The sequence below is a fragment of the Pimephales promelas genome, chromosome 22, assembly GCF_988280905.1.
Source record: "Pimephales promelas chromosome 22, fPimPro1.hap1.1, whole genome shotgun sequence".
NCBI lineage: Eukaryota > Metazoa > Chordata > Actinopteri > Cypriniformes > Leuciscidae > Pimephales > Pimephales promelas.
This window is the reverse complement of record NC_142790.1, coordinates 26,444,687-26,466,033: the sequence shown is the minus strand read 5'-3', so window position 1 is coordinate 26,466,033 and position 21,347 is coordinate 26,444,687. Positions and strand designations below refer to the sequence as shown.

General features: G+C 37.1%; 2 protein-coding genes across 14 annotated transcripts in view; one reads left to right on the top strand and one right to left on the bottom strand.

Annotated features, from left to right (window-relative positions):
- Nucleotides 1–21,347, top strand: part of sntg1 (syntrophin, gamma 1) — a 109,116-nt gene that overhangs the window by 52,799 nt on the left and 34,970 nt on the right. Inside the window, exon 1 of one of the 13 annotated variants that reach the window (XM_039685013.2) lies at nt 9,235–9,338. The exons of 9 other annotated variants lie outside the window; for them this stretch is intronic. The gene's annotated coding sequence lies outside the window, so the exon portion shown is untranslated. Of the gene's footprint in view, nt 1–9,234; nt 9,339–10,285; nt 10,680–19,799; nt 19,978–21,347 lie in introns of those variants that run through there. 3 more of the 13 variants (XM_039685016.2, XM_039685012.2, XM_039685014.2) reach the window with 3 other exon arrangements.
- Nucleotides 3,729–6,137, bottom strand: snai2 (snail family zinc finger 2). The gene is made up of 3 exons (XM_039685018.2): nt 5,926–6,137; nt 4,915–5,427; nt 3,729–4,808 (listed from the first exon to the last, which is right to left on the bottom strand). Exons 1-3 carry the CDS (start codon nt 6,002–6,004, stop codon nt 4,627–4,629), a joined length of 774 nt encoding a protein of 257 aa, XP_039540952.1. The 5' UTR covers nt 6,005–6,137; the 3' UTR covers nt 3,729–4,626.

Here is a 21,347-nt window from a genome sequence, read left to right as displayed (position 1 = left end):
TCAAATCAACTTAAATAATTTATTTAGTTCAGACAACATATAATTTTGAGTTTCTGATGATTAAATTAATCTCCTTCATTGCATTAACTCACTTTTTCCAGTTCAATCAACTTAAGATTTTAAGGCAACCAGGTTACTTACTTTTTTGAGTTAAACCAACAATATTTTTACAGTGTAGCAAATTGATTATATCTTCAATTGTGTATTGAAGGTGGTATAATGAAATCTCTATGTTAGACAGGGAAATAAACATCAGCATATAATAGTTGGCGCTTTCAAATCTAGGATATTGATCTATTGAGTAATACCTGTTTGAAACATAACAAAACATAATTCCTATAAAGATTTGTACTTTGCCGGAGATATGAAACTCTCACATGGATGAGACTGAGATATCTTGTAGGTCATCAAACCAAATGGTATCAACAGAGAGAAGAACTAATCATGAGTTGGCATATGATTGTGTTTATATTTATTGTAATTGATTTAGAGGCATGTGAGCACCCTGTTCCCATCACAGGATCTTAGGTTAGCAGAAGATTGTAATGATATTTGCATGAGAAGCAAGCGCAAACATGTCTAGCTGTTCAGATTCTTTCCTTACTTTCCTTTTTCCTGATGTGTGATTTGACACAAGTATTGTTTTTGGCTAATGTGGCCCATTCTGAAAGCCAAGCAGGTTTAGTCAGCTATTGGCATTTACTCAAAGCCCAATTACTATTATTCCTTTGACCGATTGCTGTTCTTACATGGATTCGTTCGCATTCATGTAGATTTAGCATGCATGTTGATATATATATAATGTTCGTATATGGAATACAATTGGTAAAGAAGCTGTTTTTTTTGGTGCATAGTTTGTTATGTTTAAAGAACAGAGTATTTTTATTAGCTGAAAGGCAGAATACAAATGTTATTTATTAAGTTATATAGACATAACAGTTTCAGGTTATGTTTTAGCATTGGTAACATGTCCCACATTTGGTTTGTTTGATGGTGGTCACCCTATTCAAGGATCAACAAAATATGTTGATCCAGGAACTGTTAATCACAAAGCTATTGTATGGCATAAGATGATTTGAAATATAGTGCACAAGCTTTATGGATTACTTTTACATCCTTTTTGAAGCTTGTGAGGCTCAGTCCCCATCCATTGCCCTTTCAGGCAACTAAGAGAAGAATATTTCTGTCTTTTTCTTCAGGTCAGGCTCCTTCTATCACACACTAATCAGAACAAACAGGCCTTCAACCAGCTTTCTAATTTAATCTGTTCCGTTTACAGGAGCCGCTGCATTAGTGTGAAGTCAGCAGGTTGCAGAGAGAGAGAGAGAGAGAGAGACTAACAAAGAAATGTACTTCCTTTGTAACCTTGCCGTATCTGTCCTCGAGCCATGGTGATGGTAGTCTTGTGAGGGAAAGGCCTGACATGACGTGGGGCATCAGAAGTTCAAGGAGCATGTGACAAAAGAGCAGAAAGATAAGAATTTCAAATTACATTTTTTCTTTCAAATTGCATTAGAAGGTTCTGTCACATGTTTTCCTGACGACTGAAAGAAACCGGTCAAGAACTAATGACCTCAACATGAACATTCAACCCACATATCTTATTTCATGTTGTCTATAAAGCATATTTGCTACATACTTCTTGTGATAATAATCAGCAGTTATTATGAACAAAGAGTAATATATCTGACCTTCCAGAAACCAGAAGATATGTGAACACCTGTACGGCACCGTAGGGGGTCCTGAGGGCCAAAGCTGTCCGATTGTGAGGTTTGTCACGGTGAACACCTGGAATAGTGCAGTCATGATCAGATCATGGAAAGATAAACCACAGAGCATGGAAAAGTCAAATGTTTTCCCAAAACCTTTCTACAGAGCAAGGGTTTACACCTGGCCTCTACTTGTACTCAGTCATTTTGTCTCATTCGTAACGCATATGCACAAGAAATGTTTGTGTATATATATAGTATATACACACTGGGTTGTTTCAACCCAAATTTGGGTCAAATATGGACAAACCAAAATGTAATTAAAAATGTACTGTTGAAAGTGAAAGTTGAAGTTGGGTTAAAATTTGAGAAAAAAAGGTACAAAAGCTGTCACTGGGGCTGTACCTTTTCAAAAGGTAAACTTTTGTCCATTTCAGGTGATAAAATGTACATTTTAAGTGTTAATATGAACATTTTAGGTGCTGATATGTACATTTTAGGTGCTAATAAGTACGTTTCAGGAGCTAATATGTCCATTTTAGGTCCTAATATGTACATTTTAGGTGGTAATATATTTTAGATACTATAATGTACATTTTAGGTGCTAATATATACATTTTAGGTTGTTATATGTATATTTTAGATACTACAATGTACATTTTAAGTGTCAATATGTACATTTTAGGTGCTAATATGTACATTTTAGGTGCTAATATGTATATTTTAGATACTATAATGTACATTTTAGGTGCTAATATATACATTTTAGGTGGTTATATGTATATTTTAGATACTACAATGTACATTTTAAGTGTCAATATGTACATTTTAGGTGCTAATATGTACATTTTAAGTGTTAATATGTACATTTTAGGTAATAATATGTACATTTAGGTGCTAATATGTCCGTTTCAGGAGCTAATATGTAAATTTTAGGTCCTAATATGTCCATTTTAGGTGGTAATATGAACATTTTAGGTATCATTATGTACATTTTAGGTGTTAATATGTATATTTTAGGTGCTAATATGTACCACTAAGTGTACCTTTTGAAAAGTTACAGCCCCAGTGACAGCTTTTGTACCTTTTTTCCTGAGAGATGCAGTTACGAGCTGCTTATTTCCAACGGTCATTCAGTTCAGAATTAGATTCAGTAGATGAATGTTTGAAAACGCGATTGGTTTGCGCTGGTCCTGTGAGTTCCCACTGTGTACTGTGAGGTTTGTGAGTAATAATCCAGTAATGGACTTTCACATGTGTGAGAGCCAGTCTGGCTTTACTATAGTGGACCCTTCAGAGACCCAGAGTCTTCAAAGAAATTGGCAGCAAAGTGAGATCAACATAGGGAGGAGGTGTAACATTTGGGATTTGTTTGGGAGCCGAACAGGTTCGCAAGGACAGGTTCATGTGGCCTTCAGACTTTAAAACGAGTTGACCTCCTGAGGACATTTCATTGAGATGCGCAACAAAAGTTTTGTCTTGTATAGCTCCCACATCTTGCACCGAATTTCCATGACTGTCTCTGATTATCTTTGAATCCTGAATATAAATAGCATCTCCACCAGCATGACTTTTAAATGAACGACAGTAGTTTATACAACTTGCATTTCCCGCCACAGTAAACTGCAAACACATTTGCATCATGAAACGCTTAAACTTCACTTTGATGAACTCAAGTAAACTGTGGGAACGAGTCAAACCATATTCCAAATTCAGAGTTAACAAACCAGCTCTTTGCATCCCCCACAACCACGTTTAACGCTATTTTCTAAACAGGCTCAAATTGAAATGAAGCGCTTTTCATTTTAGAAACGTTCCTGTTAATGTTCCATTAAGTGCCTATTCATTTGCATAACACTACAAACCCTATGTAAATGTAAACATTAGGCTAATTGTTATTCAATTCAGCTGTTTAATGCTTAAAGGGATAGTTGTTTTGGACCCAATTGACTTTCATTGCGTAAACTACAGCCTTCTTTAACAGGTTTGTAATGAAATGATGACTTGCTTACAGATGCGTTATTCAAAAAAAGTGTAAAGTTTTATTTTTTGTACAAAATCATACCATTCATTTACACTTTGCAATACAAAGTACAATCATATCAGTGTCATATACATTCAAATAAACAATTACATGTCAAAATCTCTGAAGTTCCTGATGAAAAAAAGGCACACGGCAAAGTATTGCATGTCTGAGTGCTGGTTAATTGCTGTGACCGCACAAAATACTTTGAAATTCAAGAAAATGTCTTTTTGCACTTGTTCCCCATTTAAAAAAACATGGCATTAATTATTCCTTTGGTCTCAAGCTCATTGGATTGCCACCATCTACGGTTTGAAATATCTGACCGGAAAAGAAAAACGTAGAAAAAAAAGGTGACCGTCTTACCTATTTAACATTCAGATATAAACCAGTATAAATTATTGCTTATTAGAGAGGCGACACATTTAAAACCTCCCAAATAGTACAAATCCGTAAACAAATGTACAGTACACACCAAGCCAACCCGAACAGGGCAAATACTGTCGAAATGGAAGGCACATGACGGGCGCATGACATGCTGAAAGAATCTGCGTTTACACTGAAATGAAAAGGCTTCTTAGTCAGTGAGTTCAGACCACCAGGGATCTGGCAAACAGTCTTTTCTTTTGTGCCTTTTCCTGTCCGAGGGTGTCGAAGGTTCTCCGGGAACCAAACTCGAAGCGGAAAGGCTGTTTTGGGTCAGTTTTATGCGTTTTGTGGAGCTTTTAATGACTCCACAAACACTATTCATTCAGACCCCGGGGCGATGCTTTTTAAAATCGTCAAGGATGCATTTGTATCCACGAGTATACTGACAGAGGAAGGGCAGGTCCAAGAATCTGCGGCACTTGGTGTGTGTGTGTGTGTGTGTGTGTGTGCGTGTGTGATTCTCTCTCAGTGTGCAATGCAACAGCCAGATTCCTCATGTTTGTGCAGCAGCGACATGCGAGAGAAGGTTTTGGAGCAGTTCTTGCACTGGTATTTCTTCACGTCCGAGTGAGTCTGCAGGTGAGCTCGGAGGTTCGACCGGTCCGCGAATGCGCGACTGCAGTGGGGGCACGAAAACGGTTTCTCACCTGACGGACAAAAAACAATCCAGGTTAGCGTACTGCTGCATCATGCAATGCGGCCAACGTAATTATATTGCAAATATTTCCAATAGCATGCATTATATCTTCTCACCTGTGTGTGTCCTAATGTGTCCTTGCAGCAACCAAGGTCTGGAGAAAGCTTTCCCACACATTTTGCAAACGCAGGGCAGTGTGTGTGTCCTTATGTGCATCTTCAGGGCCCCTAGACTCACGTATTCCTTCTCGCAGTACTTGCAGCTGAAAGACTTCCTGGTCTGCGCGTCGCAGTGCAGCTGCTTGTGTTTCATGAGTCCCGAATATGTGCTGTAGGACTTGTTGCACAAGCCGCACTGAAACTTCTCAGCGTCCGACAGCTTGGTGGACTGTATCCGCTCGTCTTCATCGCTCCTGGGGCTCTCCGAGCCGCTGTGGTCTTTAGTAGAGGACGTGTCGGAGAGGGACGAGGGGTATCCGGAGATGGGGGACAGGTCGCTGGGCAGGGGTGACAGGGGCAGGTTGCTGGTAGTCCACACTGTTATCGGGTTGTACGCCAATGGGCTTAACACTTCAGGTTGAGGTATGACAGGCACCGGGAGGGCTTTTAAGACATATGGGGAAATAAACACTGCAATAAAAGGGGAAATGCAATCATATTAGTTCACTCAACCATATGATCATGCATGCAAGGTTTTATGGCCATCTTCATTGAGGAAATAAATGGGATTTTTACACAGACCGAAGATAAACACTTTCCCTTGAACATTCATATAAACTCTAATGTTATGTACCAAATATCCATTTGAGTGACTTTATATGATATGGCTATCCTTCGACAAATAGACAATCCTAAAAGATGTGTACTGGGTTTCTAAATTAGATAAACGCTTCTAAAAGAATCATAATGGAATCAAACGGAGTTACATGAAGGTGCTATTTTTGCAGTAGCAACTGATCCCATAATGATCATTTGAATTCATTTAATTAGATACGTGTACAAATACAAATATCAAGAGAGAACTTGTTCGTGTTTTTGCCACGCAAAGTGCCATAAACTTAACGAAGAGTTGCAACACACTAAAAAGTTTAAAAGCTTCACTGTTCATCAAACCAAAAAGTCTATTACCTGTTGGACTCTCCAGTTCACTGTAATTCGGTTTCTTGGCTGCATTGAAATGCTTCTTTACTAGGAATGAGCGCGGCATCCTGAAATACGTATAAAGTTCTCTGGCAGATACAACGGTCCTTTCTTCTCTTTTATAAAGTCAAATCGCTGTAATCCTTATTGCTCGGTCCAGCAGGGCTTCATCTTCCAGCGCTGAGCTGCTCTAAAAACTCCAGCACCTCTGTGCAAAAAAACAAGTAAATACTTCCAATCAGGTGCAAAGGGAGGGGCTGAGCGTTTGACATCTGCATATTCATGACCTCCGGCCCAATCAAAATAGAGGTGTGACTTGAGGGGGCGTGGTCAGGGAAAGGAAGACAGGTGTTCATTCTAGGGTTGTGTGAAATAATGTTCAGACTTGTCACAGATGGTCAAAGCACACAGATTGTTGAAATACCATTATTCCTTAATGATTGAATCAGGAAAGACCTTTAAAATAACGATTCATCACAGGCAATGTAGACCTTGGTCCTAAATGATTTGTGTTTCTGTGTTTATATATATATATATATATATATATATATATATATAGTCTTTATGTTGGTGGCGTTTAATTTTACAAGACATTCCTTAAAAGTGTTCATTTTGTCACCACCCACTTGTAATCTTTAAAGACCTTGGTCCTAAATGATTTATGTGTTTGTATATATATATAGTCTTTATGTTGGTGGCGTTTCATTTTAGACATTACTTAAAAGTGTTCATTTTGTCATCACCACCCTCTTGTAATCTTTAAATAGGCTATTTGTTATGCCAGTTTTGAAATCAAACCATACAAAAATATATTATTATATACAATATATACAAAAAAGTATTTCATATATATATATATATAGTTCTGGATTCAGAGTTAAAGTTTGATAAACGGCTTACACGCAGTTCACTAGCGCCCTCTTGTGTTCAGTACTCGCTGCTTCTAACACATGGTTAATTATGTATTGTGTAATTTATTTATTTTTCAATATATAAAAAATAAAATGGGTGGAGATGCAAATTAAGACTAAAACGGAATATGTTAAATACACACATACAAAATATAATCAAGTTTTAATAAAAAAGTTCAATTGCTATGTTTAAATGATAAGGAGACACATAAAATCAATAACCGTTGATTAGAGCCATTTTATACCCTGGATGTTACATTTTAAATGTACTATTCTAACATGTTCCCTTGTGTTTGTGCTGTATCTTTCTTATGAATACCATTTTGATTTTGTTTTCTAAAAATGTCATACTTTTTTTTACTGTGAGTGTCTTGGTTTTTGGATTCAGTCACTGTTCATTGTGTTGTAAAGTCACTACATTTTTATGCTGATAGAACCATTAGCACATCTGAGTCGTTTACATTTAGAAAATTCTAGAAACCATTCATGAATGGAAAGCTGATTTTAGATGGGTGTTCCAGTGAAAACAGAACAAAGAGTGTGTTCAGAGTTAAGTTCATGCAGACACATCTTGAGTCACAGTGATTGCAAACTGTATATGATATTTGGATTAATTTTCTGCTCAAGGAGCATCAATAAGAAAAGTGAATAGGTGAAAGCATCACACAGAGATAAAAGATAACCATCATCACATCATTGCTGCATGTGAATATAAAGGAAGCACCTCTCAATGGGAACTCTTGTCTTGAGTAATTAAAACAGGCACGCACTAAGCAGATTTTCTACATCTTCTGGGGGAAATTTTAATTGTAAGTCAGATTTCTTATCTGCCAAAACTAATTACAGAAATGAAGGTTATGCTATCCTTTGTTCATGGCGTCGTAAAAGCAAGGGCATTCGTTTCTCTCTTCTCAATGACATGAATAAATGTGTCTGTATTTCTCTGTCTGCATGTTTGGTGGTAAAAAGCATTGCAAAAAAAAGTGCATTTAAAACAGTGCATTGCACTAGTTTTGTTCCATTAGTTTTAATGATTTTTAGCTGCTATTATATGTCAACTCGTCAACTGTTTAGCCTATGCATGCATTGTTGATTTCAATTACATGGGGCCGAATGAATGTATTGACAAACAGAGCCTGGATTGTGTTTGCTGAAAGAAGGGAAATTAATGTGAGTGCAGCACAATCAGGCTCCTTCACAACCTCTGGTTCAGGAGATCAGCCATTCTAGATGATCTGAATGTTTGATGACTCAATAGTTTTAATGTGAATCTGCTGTGGAGACTATGAGCAAGTCATTTTAGCAGATGTTTTTATCTAAAGTTATTACAGAGACAGTCTCCCTGGAGCAACCTGAGGTTAAGTGCCGTGCTCAAAGGCACAATGGTGATCGCTCATGGATAACCCATTGTGGGAGTCAAAATTGTAACCTTTTCGTTATCTTTGACCCCCCTTTGTAGATACTGAAAATCAGAGAATACAGTAGAGAAAGAAAGTGTGCCTGTATGTGCCAAATATTCCTTTTTTTTATTATTAAATAATTTGCTTGTCAGCGATAAATAAGAACCAGAGCAGACAGAGAACATGCTGACTGCATGTATTTTTGACTAGCTAGGCTACCTATTTATTTTTCTAGCTGTAGCCTACATCAACAGCTCTTCATTTCTTTCCAATCACAACGAGTCTTTTCTGTAGCTAGTCTAACCAGCAATACTCAAACACGTGCCTGTGAACTAATTGTTAAAACTGATCATTTGTAACGTGTAGAAACATCGTTGGTTATGTAAAGCTTTGTGGGGAATGTTCTCGCACAGCCTGTGGGTTCCTCAGCCTCCTTCACCAAATAATACCGCATTGAGAATCACGCACATGACGGAGCCTTAAAGTGGCACTCTCTCGAGCTTATGAGCACCGTTTTCCTCCTCAGCTTTGACTTTCCTTTATAAATATTATGCTCTTATATTCAGACTAAAATGGACAGATGTTTAGCGTCGGGGAACAATGAAGGAATGAAGCGGTGGAAAAGAGAGAGACGGAGAAAAGGCGCTTGTGATTAGCATAGGCAGGTTCGGTTAGCGAATCGGCTCGTTCGGAAGATTCTCTTCAAATGATTCGGTTCAAAACACAAAATCCCTAATTCGATTGAGTCATGGCTCACGAAAGTTTTCAGAGCTGCCTACATAGGTTTTTATATTACATTTCTTTTAGGTTTTTATGGTCACAACATCATCCCCCTCAGTTTAATTTTAAACGTACGATTAGAGAGGACTAGCACTGCGTCCGAAATCGAATACTTCCCAACTATTCGTACTAATACTAGTAGGCGAAAAACAATAGTAGTGTTCAAAAAAAAAAACAGTAGTTGAAAAGTATCCAGGTGACGACTAGTCTACTTCCGTCGAGATAACGGAAGTGTGCGGACGATGGACGCTTTACTATCCCATGAGGCCACGGGAGAGGATTTGTGAATGGAGGTGAAGCGACTGACGCAGTAAGTCATATGATATACTAAATAGTAGGCCTACATACTGTACTTTTTTGCATCTGTCTATAATTAAAGTTTGTTGACTTTGTTTCTATATTTGTATTGTAATGCGACCTACAACTTCAATCGCTCATTACTTGGATTGGGCAAATGTCCATTGTCCGTTTATGTGTAAATTGTTGTATTTACTGTCTTTGTGAAGCGTCCTTGAGCTTGGGAAAGGCGCTATATAAATTAAACTTATTATTATTATTATTGTTATTATTACTTTTTAACGGTCGCAAAGTAAGTACAATTTCAAATGTAGTGCCTACTCAGACAGTATGCGATTTTTTGTACGCACTGTTTCATATGCAATGTAGTTTATGCTTCCTGCTACTTCCGGTAGGGTATATTTTGTACATTAACTACATTCTATAGGCTAAGAAGAGTAGTGGTAGGCTATCCTATTCCAAACGTAGCCTGTATTAGATAAAATATCCTTGTCTATCTGCATTATGCACTGTTTTGCATAGATTGGCATGGAATACTCAAATGGCTTTGGCAGTGCTGTGAACACTGTAACCTAGTGCACTCATCGATTTCTAGGGTGATGACGAATGAACTGAAGTGATATTGATTTTTACCATCTCTCATTGTTTGATCAGACTGCCTAAAGTTAAGTCATTTTACACTAATTTGAATCAAAAATGCAGAACCATATCTGAAAATGTTCCCTTACACACTCAATTAGACTAATCATGCAACATAATGAGGTCATGTTTCTAGCCTAGATCTACTACTGTTTAAAATGTTTATTATTGTAGTCTTCACACTAATAAAAAAGTAAAAAATAAAAAACGCAGTATGCAGTACACGAGCGTTGCATTTCGAACACATTTCGAACGTTCTTCCAAATGCGAGTGATTTAGCTTACAAACGCTTTCGAATCGGCTCGATCGAATCATCCAAAAGAGCCAGTTCAAAGAACGGTTCGTTCGCGAATCGGACATCGCTACTTGTGGTTTTCAGCCGGTCATTATTATTGCTCAGGATGCCTAGCGACAGCAGGAGATATGTAGATGGAAAGCTGCATGGCTCAGATTGCGGAGGATGCTGGAGAACAAGACGGCAGATGTGTCTCGCCTGTTGTGGGAATATAAACTAAGAGCAAGTTTAAAGGACTCGCTTTGGAGGATTTTGCCAAGCGGTTGCAGATGGAGACTGTGCATTAGTGGTCGTTATGATCTGGAGGCTGATCGCTCGTTTTCCCATAGACATTGATGACAAATGCAAGAGGGATGGAAGAATTATGAACTTGAAGGAGTGGAACCAATTGCAAATTACCACCTGTTAGTTGAATATCAGGTAAGCAGTGCTTTCTCTGTGCGTTTCCATATAACATGCATTTCAATATATGCACATATTTAAATGTCCCCTTCATTTGTATTTGATAAGCTTTTGAAAGACCTTCAGAGTGTCTAACCAAACGAGTCAAATAAATCAAATTATGGAGAGGACAACTGGAGAGTGAAATCCCTTTCAGAATCTCACTCACCACCCATCCAATTGGTCTAAAAAATAAAAAAGAGGTTTTGTTGCCTAAAGTTGAGAGCATAAGCCTCTGATGCTGCATTTTAGATCCTGGAGCTCAGATCAGCCTCTTTATGCACATTTTGCTGTGTCAGATCTTCCATTCAACATCAGGTGCAATAAACCACATACCTTCTTGTTCTCAGCCCTATATGCTAACATTGTCTATCAAACTGTTCTTCTGCTGGCAGCTCTTCAAACATGAGACTTTAGGGACACCCATCATTTTGAATTAAGGGTTTCATATCCTCAAGCACCCACTTTTTGTCCTCAGTTTAATGTGATTGAATAAGTCATTTGGATAAACATGTAAATATGATGTAACTTGTTAATATTTGGCATGTAAACATCTCCCAACGATATTTTTTTTTTGTAAAGCTGCTTTGAAACAATATGCCTAAAGCACTGTAGACATGAATTGAAAACTGAATTGAGTTAGCACCACAAGTGTCAGACGGTCAGCTGTCGTCTTTTTCGTTGTAACCCATCTGTGATTGTGTTGCATGTGGGACTTGTGTTCGCATTCATATTCATTATATCAATAGCCCATTTCTCTCACTCCACTAAGCAAGTAACTAGAAGGATGAGCCTTCTGCGTTCTTCAACATTAACAGGCCAGCATTATCATAATGTTTTGCCAGCGTGATCTGTGACAGATTGCTCATTACGTACATACACCCCTATAGTGCCTCATTAACACGTAACACTGTTTAAATATAGTGATAATGGTTCACGGTGCCGAGGGAGGAGTGAATGTGTTATGTGCGTTGATTCAACCTGAATGTGCCCTGCAGACAGCTGCTGAATATCTTGTGGTTTATCTCGTCTTTCCTATACGCTAACACTTTCCTTGTGTTTTATGGTAAGCTATAGTGCCATAAAACAGCAAGTTAGTGATCAACCCACCCAAAAATATGCAGATAATTTGGGAGTTGAGAATTTGTCTTGTCAAGAGAGTATAAGATACAAAAATAGATTTTCCTTTGCACAGAAGAGTTTTTTTTTTTTTTTGCCGTAATGAATCATCTTTTGTTCCATGAAGAATCTTTAATATTCTTTCCACTCGACAAAAGGTTCTATATAATGTTTAAAATGATTGCATAGCACTTTCGTAATTTAGGGGTGTAACGATACCCTCGTGTCACGATTCGATACATAACGATACTGAACTCACGATACGATATTATTGCGATACTCCAAGACAAATAATAACAATATTCATGATTCTGAAGCTGAAAATACAGATTTATTTTAGACAAATATTCTTGCACTTTTTCTGACTATATATATATATATTAAGTAATGTCGGACACTTTTTACTGGTCAGGTTACTGGTAAGTCATTTGGCATAATCAGGACCCAAAAATATTCCCCCATTGAATTATTATACATTATAATCAACAGTATATATAGTGGTTTAATGTAGTAGTGACGCTAAAACTTTTGTGAGAATTTTCTCTCACAAAGTAATTTTTATTTTGGGTAATTTATATTTTGTATTGTGATATATTGTGGTTACACCCCTAACAGATTGTTTCTTTCTTTATTCTAGTGATAAAGTATATGAAATGTTTAATTCGTGTAAAGTAATTCCATTAAAAGTGAACTGAAACCAAATTAAAGGGATAGGTCACCCAAAAATGAAAATTCTGTCTTTAATTACTCTCCTTCATGTCGTTCCAAACCCATGAGACTTTCGTTCATCTTCATAACACAAATGAAGAGTTTTTTTGATGAAATCTGAGAGCTTTCTGTCCCTCCATTGACAACTACGCAACTACCACTTTGACGCTTCAAAAAGTTCATAAAGAGATTGTAAAACTAATCCATATGAAATGAACAGTTTAGTCCAAATTTTCTGAAGAGACTCGATTGCTTTATATGATGAAGAGATTAAATTTAAGCTTTTATACATGTTTAAAAATTGACCAGCGAACATAAACAGAGCCTCAACAGAACCTGCTCGACACGACGTGCTTCAAACGTGATGCGTAACACGAGAATGAACCTCCAACATGCTTGAGCTTCTGTGATGTGTGAGTTGACGAATGTTTATATGTGAATAAAAGCCTAATTCTGTTCATCATGTATAGCGATCGAGTCTCTTCAGTAAATTTGGACTAAACCGCTCAATATGGATTAGCTTCACAATCTCTTTATGAACTTTTTGAAGTGTCAAAGTGGTAGTTGCATAGCTGTCAATGGAGGGACAGAAAGCTCTCAGATTTCATCAAAAATATCTTAATTTGTGTTTTGAAGATGTTTGGAACGACATGAGGGCGAGCAATTAATGACAGAATTTTTGGGTGAACTGTCCCTTTAATAAATTCAAACTAAAGTCCTAAAATGATCCCATGATGGGAACCCCTAAAAGGTTCTTTATAAGAAGCGAGTAATAGAACCTTTAAGTTTCTACATATAACCTTATATAGAATTCTTTAGATGGTTTAAATGGTTCTATTTAGAACCGTTGGCAGAAAGGTTCTTTTGGAAACGACGACATCCCTGTAAAAAACCCATTTGGAATCTTTATTTTTGAGAGTGAAAAATGATTTCTTAAAATTATTGTAGCTTGAATCATGCTATAAATATTCATATACCTTTAAAGAATATTTCATCTTTGATATCTGCTACACAGCATGTTAGATTTGAATGTTTTATTTGACTGCATCTGTATTTTGTATTAGAGTGTATGTAGCTGCTTCAGACCCATCAGAGCTTTCCCAAAAGAGATCCACCCGAATCCCCTTGTCACTGTAAGTGGCAGGAAGGCACCAGGCAAATCTTTGCTCATGCCTGCAGTGCGCGGTTTATCGTTTTGTCTCACTTGCGATCGCAGCGGTGGCAGCATTCAAGGTTACCCAGCGTACCCTGAATAGTAACAGACAAGTGCTCTTTTGATCCATTAGGCAGCGGAAGCATCCAGCAGACATTTCTTGTAAAATGTGATGGGACAGATGGCGAGGCTTTTGCAACAGCAGTGATTTCTGTGGAACAAGCAAGAACGCATGCAAGAACAATGAAAATGATGGTGTGCGTATTAGAGCGATATGATGATAATGGTGTGTGCTTTGATGCTGGTGCGAGTCTATACGGGCTAAACAGTGTGCGTACTTTTATACAACATTGCCGTTAGTAATGTAATTAAATATAAATATAACAACTGGTATCAATCAAAAATGCCTTGCATGAACTTCTCAATGAACACTGAATGTAAAAACTACTGAACAAAAACATAAATTGTGATCAATAAAACTGAGTTACTGAGACCTGAAAATCTCTGGAATGGCTAGAAACGCCAACCACAAATCCCTTTTCCAACATCTAGTGGAAAGCCTTCTCTAAAGAGAGTAATAACTGCAATGAGAGGATCAGCTCACTATTAATGTCCATGATTTTGAGCTTAAATGTTCAATAAGCACATTTACAGTAGGTCTGGTGTTTGAATGTGTGCATTTACTTTTGGCCATGCGGTGTAAGGAACATCTGGGTAAACCGTGTCTGTGGGTAAGCTGTGTTAATCAGACAAATTGTGCATATTTTTTTAATAAATGGCCATATATTTAGAAAATGCACATGGAAAGATAGTGTTTTATGCTGTTTTTGCATGCCATGCAAGTAAAGTGCATTTTATTTCAGAGCTAATATTTATGATACATGCTGATGAATTGGCATTGTTTAAAAATGCACATATTTTTTTAGCTAAAGTTGGCTGAATTATTAAATAAATAATTTTCCTAAAGTGGTAGCTGTGGGGTAAGTTGTGTCGGTAGCTCAACTAACAGTGGTGAAATATTGATACAAATACTGATCCAAAATATCGACAATCGTTTCGCTACAAAAATATAGTCTGTATATTTAAAAAATTTGAATATTTGAATGTCATTTTTAAAAATCTGTCTAATTTACATTTAAAATAAGACATTAAAATTGGTATATGCATGTGCATATGTATTTTTTTTCTCTTCAAATATACATTATATCTTCAGTTAAAATGAAAAAAAAAATCATGTGGGTAAAAATGACTTTATTTTTAATTTTCTTATAAAAGCTGCATTTCTATGGTCCTTTACTATAGATGCTTTCCTCAATCAGTTGATAATACATCTCGAAATATAATTAGGTGTATTAATTTCATGGAATTTCTTGACTAAGAGGTTAATGTTAGTAAAAAGTGACACATCTTACCCTATTCTCCTCTAGAATAATATGATTATTTATTTATTTTTTACTAAAATATTAAATAAAACTCTCCATGCGTTTACGTTTTCACTGAGCCGTACAGTCTGTTTCAATGCGTGTCTCTTTATTCGGATGCAGATTGTCATGGACCATATGGTTGTTTCAGAACATGTAATGAATTGCGTGCATGCAACGATAGTCAAAGTCAAAAGAACAATAGCTTTAAGCAGTCATGCTAATTCAGTCTTGTCAAGTGCTCACAAAAATAAGCTCAGCCTTTTGTTGCCAGATGATCCTTGTTTCTTGGCTGATTCTTCATGTTTAAACTGTTTGGTTGCTGGAATCTTGCTCTGTGGCTGTTACTGATTTGTGATCTTTAAATTCGATTGGCTTGAGAATGGGTGTTTCCACAAACACAGTCCCTCCCCTTGGAATGCCTCGAAATGATGCAGCACCTTTAGAGACGTGATTGGTTTTCCAATGAGGTGCCGTTCAAGATTTCCATCGTCATTAAGCTCAGCGTCGTCCGTGTGGGGGTTCGGTGCATTCAGATTGAGTGACCAGGTGGTGAGAATGTAAAGTAATGGGTCATGAATAATAAAATCTCTTTGCTTTCTCATTCACAACTGCATGGATGCTAAGTTGGGCGTCTCTCGAGCGGCTGAGGGTTAAGTACAGCTTTCAAGGGCAGCGCAGCAGTTTTTAGCAACAAGCGTCATTGAGTTTTTTCAGCCTCTGTGCACTGGACCTGAAATGTGAACTTATTTCTCTCTGAATATTTCTTCATTGCCAAGGAACCTATCACATGCACAATGACTGCTAGTTGTAGTTCATATTATTGACAAGTCATTTGTTCTTTGAGGACCACAAATGGCTTGATCAGTATTTTGTAACACACACGTCTTTATAAAGAATTACCAGTGTACAGGAATGTACACAATTACATAAAATTTAGAGGTTCTAACAAAGTGTTGTTTGCTTGTTTAAAAAATGCAATAAACAAAAAGTAGGAATTAAAATTGTAAATTAAAATTTTACATAAATTAAAAACACCATTTGAGACCGTAAACCAGATCTATATTGACTGAATGAATCAGCCATTTTGAATTAAAATGAACCAAATGACTCGAAAAAAGATTTGTTCATTTTGATTGATCAGTTCGAACTGGAGAGTCACGAACGCGCATCAGAGAACAGAGCAAGGCGAGCATTTGAGCTTATAAAACTTAAACTTTGTTATTTATTTATTTATTAAATGGCCGATCGTTTCACTTGATAAGACCCTTATTCATCGTCTGGAATTGTTTAAAGCCCTTTGAACAGTTTGCAATGAAACCAATTGGTGCCCAGTCCATTATATGTAGAAAAATCCTGGAATGTTTTCATCAAAAACCTTAATTTCTTTTCGACTGAAGAAAGAAAGACATGGACATCTTGGATGACATGTGGGTGAGTGAATTATCAGCAAAAGTTTTTTTTTAAAAGTAGGGCTGTCGCGGTTATGGAATTTCCCTTGCGGTAATGTTGAGTGGCTCAATAGCGCGATATGCGATATTACCGCCATTTATTTATTTATTTAATTTAAAGGCCTATGTATTTGTTGCTATATAAATAAAGTTTACGATGTGGACAAAAACGAGGACATTTTCAGTAACCGAAACTAAACAGCGTCTACAGTTAGTACATGCGCATTGAAAGACTTTCACTCAGCGTGCATATTGTTATGACAACGGACTTTGAGCGAGTCATTGAACCGTTCATTCAACGAACACGTTTAAAAAAAGCTGATTCATTAAAAGAGATGTAAAGAAACAAGATGTTAATTATTTTAACTTTTCAAGGCTCAGCTGAGCAGCAATGCGTCGCATAGGCAACGCTGAAGCTGATGCTTCACTTATTAGAGACCAATATATCATTCAATGCGTGACTCACTGATTTTATTTCCCCGTGGTTTCCTTGTGCTGTGGGATGCTTACCAGCGCTGCTGCTGACGCGCATTTATGGGAAAATACCCGTGAAGAGAACGTTAAAATGATGATGCGACAAATATTTCGCTTCCCTTTGACACGACAAGCTTTTCACGACTTCAAAGACAGACGCAGGTAATCGCACGCGCTCTGCCGATCATTCACTGTCTGTGTGAAGCCTGTAGGCTACACATCACCATGATTAACAGTCTTGTTATCGTTATGAACTTGTTTAACATTCAATACACATGCATTAAGTTCAAAACAAGAAGGGTATAGCCTTATAAAAGAAAAAAAAAAGAAAAAAAAACAAAAACGTGAATATCGCGGTTGCTGCGGTTACGTGCAGTCCTCTGCGGTTGACTTGTCAGAAGCGCGGTACCGCAATATTGCGGTTACCGCGACAGCCCTATTTAAAAGTGAACTACTCCTTTAATCATTACTTGTTTCGTTTCCGAATAAATCGCTGACTACAACGCTGCGTTCTTAAATAAATTGGTTAAATGAATGATTCAATGACTCATAGAGACCTGGGCTGTGTTTCCCAAAAGTTGAGCACTCTATGATCAATGTTTTGTTCCCGAATGAATCTGCAATATAAACAAAACGGTTGAATGAATAATTCAAATGATTCACTCATAAAGACACTGGCATAAATATGCATCATACAGAAAGAGTCATTGAAGACTCTAATGTACAGCGATGTACAGTCTGTCTGAAACAAAAACAGACAACTGGACTGGTCATTGACAAGATCAGTGATTATTAACAAAGGCGTCTCTGTGTTTGTTTACATATGATTCCATGTTCAATGATTACATATTAAAATATCACAATGTTACTACGATATGCACGTTCAAAAACATGGTGCGTTTTTGCTAGTGTTTCTAGAAGATTTCAAACTCTCAATTGTGTGTCAGTTGTCACTTGCATCCGTAACAAAATTAGCTCTATGCATATAAATATCCATCTTGATTGTCATCGGAAATGCGAGTTATCCGCCTCAGCGACGCTCATCATGTTTACTAATATGTGCCAGTTAGTCTCTTGTCGACACAGCTAATGTATTCTGTTTTTAATGGGCTGGTCTCGCTGACAATTGAGCTGAGAGACTGTTAACTCATTAAACAAACCTAACTTTGTCTTGGTCTCGAATAACGATACGGCTCGGTTTGCTACTTGACAGCGGCAGTAATTAGTAGTCCATCTTTGTTTGGTGTAATGAGTCTCATGTGTCCTTTATGTTTCTTCTGACACCTCCTCTGTATACCTTCAAACAGTGCCTCGCCAAAAGTCATCCGTCACAGAGAGAGAGGTCAGGTCTTGAGTCTATAAATCTACCATTCGCTATTTTATCGAACCTCATTCGCATTGTTGCCACTAAGTAGATGTGGTTTGTTGTGGTGATGTAGGCCAGCGGGTCTCGCTGGTGTATTAACTAATGAGGGCTAAACAGAGACCGGCCCAGCGGGCAGAACAAGGTTGCTTTTGGCAATGAGATGTCAGAGCGGGATAATGTGAAAGGATGAAGCTAGGCTGAAACTTTAATCAAGCGTAACCTCATGCCCAGACTCTCTGGAATGACCTTTGCATTGTTCGCTCTAAGCATGTTCAACAGTGCAACAGGGTCCAGAAAGCTGGGAAACACTTGATCAGGCCTAACAAATCTGAGTCCGTGTGACATTTCTATCTGGGCATTATTTCAAGCTGTAAAGTTTGAGGCGAGATCCTCAAATGTGTTTGCAATTCCTTACTCTAGTGGAATCATGTTGAATAGGCTTCAACGTTGTTTCAGATGAAAGAAACAAATAAAACAATCATTAATCCAGTGAGATTATAGTATAGCACTAGATAAAATAACAAAATTAAATTATTGTGGATTTTGTAGCTCAAGTAATTGTAATTGGTGAGAAATGTTTACATTATATTATTAACTATTATTTATTATTACTAATGATGGACCCTTTTCGCTGACTATGATGATGTTATAAGTCTATAGCAAGATTTTATTTTTTATTTTTTTTAAATGTAATAATGTAAAAGACTATACCACACTGTGAAAAATATTGTTGGTTTAACTTAAAACAAATAATTAACCTGGTTGTTTTAAAATGTTAAGTTTGTTGAAATGGAAAAATGTAGTTAATACAATGAAGGAGACTGATTTAATCATCAGATTTTGTTATCTGAACTACATAAATTATCTATTGATTTGACAAAAGAAAAAATGTTGATTACAAATCATGAAAATATTTTTTTACAGTCTTGCATTAAATGTCAGAATATTATTATATAAGATAATTTAAAAAAAAAATAGTTGCATTGCATGCAGACGATGAAGATGCAAAGGGAATTGCATCTAAATAACTTCATCTGATTGATTTGATTATACACATATTATACACAAAACATAACAAACATTTTGCATATTATATTTCTTTACAAGATAGTTTGAAACAATAACATGAAACGTACAAAAATCCATGGTAGTATTTTTTTGCAGGGAAAAAAAGCATACTTGCATTGCTGTGAAACTCTAATAGCCAAGCTTTGAATCCTTTATTGCATGCTGAAATAAAGCAATGTGAATACATAGCGATATGATTTAGCCAATATAAGCTCATTTTATGCATAATATCGTATAGAAAACAACCATGTGATTTGAACAAACACTACGGTTGAAAATCAGTTTGTGGCGTGACACAGCAGTGTGCTTGCCTCGCTTCCAGGCAGTGGAAATGCCCGGTGCCCAGAGCAGTGTGTGAGCGTGTTTGCTCTCTCCGTGTCTTGGCTGTGAAATACACTGATAAAATGTGCTTTTCTGGCTTACATCTCACGGGAGCGTGTTCACTCACCTGCTTGAGAGAAACCCGGGCGAAAAACATCGACCTTCATAAGGCATCAGCATCACCGACAGCAGCGTGGTGAGCAAGCCGTTTGACTTCTTGTTTGAGTGTATGTGTGTGCGCCGGGTGTTCGTGGGAATATTCAATTCATTCTTAAGGAAATATTAACTGCATATAATGTTAGGTCTACTTCTTGTCCTGAGATAGCTTCATCTGGGGTGCGTTTCCCCAAAAGACGACTTGCTAGGGGGGGCTGGGTGGTCTGACGAAATCGTCACCGTTGGTATTAAAATGTCGGTCGTTAGAGATTTTTCTTTATCTGCGATTACAAATTAAGTTCTCTTTCACGTCTTATTGCGCTTGAATAGTCGAATACATATACAATTATGTCAAAATGGACATCATGTGGAGTATTTATGTAAACAGCCGGTGATGTCTCAAGTGGAAGTAAACAGTAAACAGGAAAACTCCGGCGCAAAATGAACACTGGTAACTTTACCTAGTCGACCGTTCTCTTAGATTTGTTTTCATGATAATGGATGGAAAGAAAAGAGTTTTATCTCTAAAAACTGTTTAGCGTATAACACTAGTATATAGGGCATAGAGTAATGACGAATAAAAATCACTAGTTAATACCACTAACAAGGCTCAAAATAGACCCACACTTACACAGTAACATAATAAGAGTCCCTACTTGCAAACCGAAGCATTGAGAACATTGTTAGTGTACAGACAGTTGAGTTTAATAAGAAGATATTTTATACAGGCTGGAGCCATCTTTGGAAAACAGTCTCGACCAGTCAAACCACGAAGTCGTGGTTCGACTTGTCGAGACTGTTTTCCAAAGATGGCTCCTGCCTGTATACACGTAGTGGACTGTCTTTATAAAGTATCTTCTTATTAAACTGTCTGTTCACCTTTATGTAGTCCATCAAATCAACACAAATGAAGATCTTTTTCATGAAATCTTTCTGTCCCTCCTTAGCTACATAACTACCACTTTGACGCTTCAAAAAGTTAACGAATAGATCGTAAAACTAATCCACATGAATTGAGCGGTTTTGTCCAAATTTACTGAAAAACTAACTAAAGACTACATTTAAACTGTTCATCATATAAAGCGATCGAGTCTCTTCAAAAAAATTTTGACTAAACTGCTTGAAATTATTGATTTTTGTCCTTCGCTGCATATCCCACAATCCTGTGTGTCTCATTCCGTGACAGAAAAATGGTGCTTGAAAGTTGCAATGGATGGTCAAGTGTGTAAATGTACATTTTTTGACCAACCTTTTCCAATTTTGATGCCATTTCTAAGGGGGAAATTAGTATTTTGGTAATTAAATATTCACAAAGCTAACACTAAAGCTCTGTCTATTTTGTTGTAGATCATTAAACCATTATGCCGGCTCAGAAGTCATTGCCTGACAGGCCTAAGCTTTCAAACACAG

What these genes read in the sequence shown, in the direction of transcription:
- snai2 (XM_039685018.2), bottom strand. Translation starts at nt 6,004, where the DNA reads ATGCCGCGCTCATTCCTAGTAAAGAAGCATTTCAATGCAGCCAAGAAA. An exon ending in TGAACTGGAGAGTCCAACAG is followed by an intron (nt 5,428 to 5,925) that starts GTAATAGACTTT and finishes CTTTTATTGCAG; the next exon opens with TGTTTATTTCCCCATATGTC. An exon ending in ACACATTAGGACACACACAG is followed by an intron (nt 4,809 to 4,914) that starts GTGAGAAGATAT and finishes TTTGTCCGTCAG; the next exon opens with GTGAGAAACCGTTTTCGTGC.